We start from the raw sequence: 5,184 nt of genomic DNA on the forward strand, positions 1-5,184 counted from the left end.
TTTTTCATTTCTTTTGTTTTTGTAGGTTTCGTTTTTACTGAGACTTTATGTTTTTCTTCTTTATTTTGATGAGTAGGTTTCTTAACTTTCTTTGTTGTTACCTTGAAATTTACTCTATCTTCCTAGGTTTGAACTAGTTATTATTACTTGGTATCACCTTGCCTTCTTCTCCGTTAGAAGGTTCTATACCTACACGGTTTATTCCCTTATCATTGTTCTGATGCTGTTGTCATTTACAGATTCACCTCTCTGGTTCCCTGTTGTAATTCTTTCAGTTTTGGATAGTCCTTAAGTGTTGATTTCCCAGGTTGGTATCTGGCTAGTACAATTATGTGTCCTGTATTCAGCCTGTGACCTGATCTTGTTTGTTCTCAGCTTGAAAGACTCCCTGTAATAAGTCTTGCAAGTCTGGTTTGGTTTTTACATAGTCTCTTAATTTCTGTTTATCTGAAAATGACCTAATTTCACCATCATAGTTGAGTGAGAATTTTGCGGGATGTATTATTCTTGGCTGGCAATTTTTTTCTTTCAACATTTTATGTATGTCATTCCATTGTCTTCTTGCCTTTGTGGTTTCTACAGAATAATCCGAGCTTAGTCTCATTGTGTCTCCTCTGTATGTGACTTTTTTTTTTTTAATCAAGCTGCTCTCACGATTCTTCGTCTGTCTTTGGTTTTAGTGAGTGTGGTTATGATATGCCTTGGTGATTTTCTTTTGGGGTCTATGCTATATGGAATTCGTGGAGCTTCTTGGATAGTCAGCTTTTCATCTTTTATGATATTGGAGAAGTTTTCTGTCGGCAATTCTTCTCTGATCTTCTGTGTGTTTTCTGTTTTCTCCCCCTGTTCTTGAACTCCGATTCCTCGAAGATTTTTGCTTTTGATTTTATCCCACATAATTCTCAGGGTCTCTTAATTTTTCTTCGTTCTTTTTTCTGATTTTTCATCAGAGTTGTAGCCAAGTGTTTGTCTTCAGTTTCGCTGATCCTGTCTTCTGTTGTATCAAACTGTTCCTTAGCCCTTCTGTGACACCGTCCATTTCTGAAATCTTGTTTATCTTTGGGATTTCTAATTGTTGTTTCGTATACTCTCTAGTTGTGACTTTATTTTGGCATTTTGTCCCTGCATTATTTTCCTGAATTCTTCCAATTTTTTGCCTGTATTTTCCATGAATTTATCTATTTTTTCTCATTTTTGTCTGCTTTTTGCTACAACTCTTGGAGAGTTCTGAGTATTAGAGATTTGAATTCCCTATCAGGTAATTCCAATGCCTTTTCTTTCACTGGAAAGTCATCTGATGTTTTATTTTGGATTCCTAATGGAAACATCCTGTCATGTTTTTGTATATTTTTTAATAGTGTTTACTGTCTTTGGGGCATTCAGTAGTTATTTTCCTCGTTTACTCTTTGTAGATTTGTTTTGTCCTGCTTTTTTGTTTTACTTGGTTATTTCTGAGCAGGTGGGCTGTGTGTTCTATGTTGTTTTTTTGTCTGTGGGCTCGATACTTTTCACCTCCCTGTCCAATGGCCAGTCACTCAGCTGTGGTACAGCAGGTCAGGTCCAGCTGAATGGGAGTTGCTGGGATAGGTTGTTTGTGGCACGTACTAGGGTCAGCAGAGTGAGCTGGGAATCAGTGCAGGGCAGTTTCTGGTAGGCTTTGCCTTTGCTGCTCGGGGGTGTGATATTCAGCACACGGTGCAGGTAGGCAGGAAGTAGGCGGGTGATTGTGATGTGTGGAGCTAAGATGGGCATGGGAAAGAGGAGAGAGAAACAGGAGTCAGAAATAAACAAACAAAAACAAAAATGAGTGCTAAGGGAACTTGCCATTTCAGTGGAGAGATGAGAGACCGAGACATGGAGAAAAAGAAAAGGAAAAAAAAAAAACACTAAATAAAAATTAGAAGGAAAAAAGAAAAGAAAAGCCTTAAGGGATTCCACCAGTGTGACTGCAAAGACTGGGGAAGTACAGATTGCCTAGAAGGGGTAGAGGTGTGACACAACTCCAGGTATTCAGGAGTCTGGAAGGGAAAGTAAGTATAGAGAGACAAGAAACTGAGAAATGAAGAAAGACCAAAAGGGAAAAAGAGAGAAAAGAAAACAAGGAAACAACAACAAAAAGAAAACACCCTAAAAACAAAAAACAAAATAAAAAATGAAAAAGAAATGCCCCCAGAGATCCCACTTCGCATCTGCACAGACTGAGGAAGTAGCTCTCAACCCGAGGAGTACTGTCCTGCTAGAAGGGGCTCCCAAGGTGAGAAAATAAATAGAAAACTAACAAAGAAACAAATCAAAACAGAACAAATGAAAACAAAGAAACTGAAATGCCCCGGGGATCCCACCAGCATGGCAGGGCAGGCCAGGAAACAGTTCCAAAGTGGAGGGCCATTTTACAGCCTTTCAGGAAGAAGCAAAGATGGCACATGAAGCCAGATATTTGAGAGAAAGAAGGGGGGAGGTGGTGAGAGGTATGGAAGAAACCATAAGAAGCAGAAAAAAGCAGCACCAGCAACAAATGGCACTCAAAGAGCTGGCCATTGTGGGCAGTGGAATCCAAGTGGCAAAGGGATGAAGCCTGTGCCTCACAGCGAGGAGTCTTTGCTCACAGGAAGCAGAGGGGGACGAGTGGGGGTGAAGAAGGGTAGGGGTTGGGAAAGTGTATATTGCTGGTTACCAGTTGTTCTGTCTCCTGCTAGGAAAGCTGCTTTCCCATACTCCCTGTTTTCCAGTCTCCAGCAGGAAACCAAGATGGTGAATCCATGCTGCGTTAGCTGATAGGGGACCTCTGCACGTATCTCTCCTCACTCTCTGTTCTCTGTCAGTTTCTTATTCCATTTGGTGCTTGACTGAGTTCTTTATCTCTTCATTTGATGCTTAGGGTTTCAGGACTGACTTTTTTTCTGTTTGACTTAGTTTTTCGGGTCTTTGCTGTGGAGGGATGGCGTGGTGCTTTTGTCTATAGTGCCATGTTGGCTAGAAGTCCCATGGATCCTACAATTAAATAACTCAATCAGTGAAGAGAGAAGAGCAGTGTTGATTGTTTACTGTGGTATCAAGAATGTTGCTAGAAAATAATTCAGTGAAAAGCAAAATATTTTTTCAAGGTCTTCTGTTAGAATGTTTATATCAGTACATTTTTTCTTCTGCAGTTTAAAGAGTTACAGGCTGCATTAGAAAATGGAGGAAGTATGAGAAATTCAAAGAATGTATCAATTATACGTTTGCTTTTTTCTGGGGGCAGGGAGCAGAAAATCTAACAATTGTGAGTGTGAAATGCCGAAGAGTACTCAGTTGAGTGTTTATGAAATTATAATTTGAATTAGTACATCCTTCACTATTATAAGCCATGGTCAGATGATCATTTAAGAGAATAACCATGACAAATCTTCATGAATTTCAGACTGGTCATCTTTTCTTTATGGATGTACATGCATTATCTTTTTCCAGGGACAATCTCTTATACAAAATTAAGTGCAGATGAGAATTGAGAATTACATGTAAAACAAATAGAAGAGCTTGAAATAAAAGACCACTTGTAACTAAAATAGGATAATTAAAATCCTTCAGTCATCTAGATAGCTTTTGAAAAAAATAGGTCTGATACACTGAACAGGAACCTAGATGGTGCAGCAGTTAAGTGCTTCACAGCTAACTGAAGGGTCCTTGGTTCAGACCTACCTAGTGACTTCACAGGAAAAAGACCTGTCAGTCTGCTCCTGTAAAGATTACAGCCTAGAAAACCCTATAGGACACTTCTCCTCTGTCACATGGGGTCAGTGTGAGTTGAAATTGACCCCACAGCACCTAACAACAACAAAAACAATGCATTGTCACTCTTTAGACTTAATTAAAATTTAAAAAGTATATTTCAGAAAAAAATGTTGACTGAAAAATCAGATTTCAAATCCAGATGGTTAAAACATTAGTGGCCTTGGAACTTATCAGGCCACACACACACACACACACACACACACACACACACACACACACACACACACAGTTACATGTTCAGATTGTTTCTGGGGTCTCTTAGGTATCTCACTTCATGTAAAGAGGTGTTTTAACTTCACTTGTTCAAGATCTTCGGATGATAAGTCTCATAGTTGCATTTATGCTGAAGTTTTTTGTTTTGTTTTGCTGTTGTATATATGTGTATTAATTTGTCTTCACCCGGGTGTTATTCTTTTAAAAAAATCCAACAGTCATCATATTTTTCTTTTTTTCCCCTAGATTTGTTGACCTACAGAATGCTACGATACCCATATTTCTGTAGACTCTATAAAGAATTTATCTCATGCTGTTTTGAACCTGGCATGCTAAATTTAGGTACCTGGCCAAAAAATATACATACTACAGCAGAAAGATATCATGAATGTGAAGCCAAGGAACAAACATGCAAAACTGGAGCTCAAGAGTTATGCCTAAGGCATGATGGAGATTCTGAAGCTGCAGCTAAATTACATAAGCCTGTAATGGTGGATGAAGTTGTTCAATGTTTGGCACCACAAAAAGGGCAGGTGAGTTGATTAGTTGTTGTTCTTTTTTTTTAAACTTTTTTTTTAAGTAAGCTATAACTCGCATACCATTATATTTACCATTTTAAAGTGTGTAATTAATTGGGTTTTTTTTTTTTAATTGTACTTCAGGTGAAGGTTTACAGAACAAATAGTTGCTCATGAAACAGTACTTACTACACATATTGTTTTATGACATTGGTTAACAACCCCATGACATGTAAAGCCTCTCTCTTCTCGACCTTTTTTTTTTGGTGAAAATCTACATAGCCAAAGATACAGCATTTCAAAAATTTCTACATGCACAGTTCAGTGACATTGACTACGCTCTTCCAATTGTGCTGCTATTCTTACTTTAGATGAAGCTTAACAGAACAAAATAGTTTCTCATTAAACAGTTAGTACACATGTTGCCCTATGACAATGGTTAACCACCTCACAACACAGCAACACTATCCTTACTCAACCTTGAGTTTCCTATCACCAGCTTTCATGTCCCCCACTGCCTTCTAGTCCTTCTCCCTGGACTGCTGTGCCCCATCAGTCCCATTTGGTTTTATGGGGCTGTCCACTCCCTGGGTTAACGGTGAAACTCAGAAGTGACTTTTCCACTGAGCTAAAAGGGTGTCTGGGGGCCATACTCTCGGGGTTTCTCCAGTCTCCTTTAGGC

The 5,184-nt window shown here is 38.9% G+C and overlaps 1 protein-coding gene across 5 annotated transcripts in view; it reads left to right on the forward strand.

Annotated features, from left to right (window-relative positions):
- The window catches only part of METTL15 (methyltransferase 15, mitochondrial 12S rRNA N4-cytidine), a 276,524-nt gene that overhangs the window by 5,525 nt on the left and 265,815 nt on the right, over positions 1 to 5,184 (forward strand). For all 5 annotated transcript variants that reach the window (XM_023737910.1, XM_023737901.1, XM_023737920.1 and 2 more), the window contains exon 2: positions 4,231 to 4,517. In XM_023737910.1, coding sequence (XP_023593678.1) covers positions 4,248 to 4,517 — 270 coding nt within the window. In that variant the 5' untranslated portion in view covers positions 4,231 to 4,247. The remainder of the gene's footprint in view (positions 1 to 4,230; positions 4,518 to 5,184) is intronic.

Source organism: Trichechus manatus, unplaced genomic scaffold (assembly GCF_000243295.1).
Source record: "Trichechus manatus latirostris isolate Lorelei unplaced genomic scaffold, TriManLat1.0 scaffold00006, whole genome shotgun sequence".
Taxonomy (NCBI): Eukaryota; Metazoa; Chordata; class Mammalia; order Sirenia; family Trichechidae; genus Trichechus; species Trichechus manatus.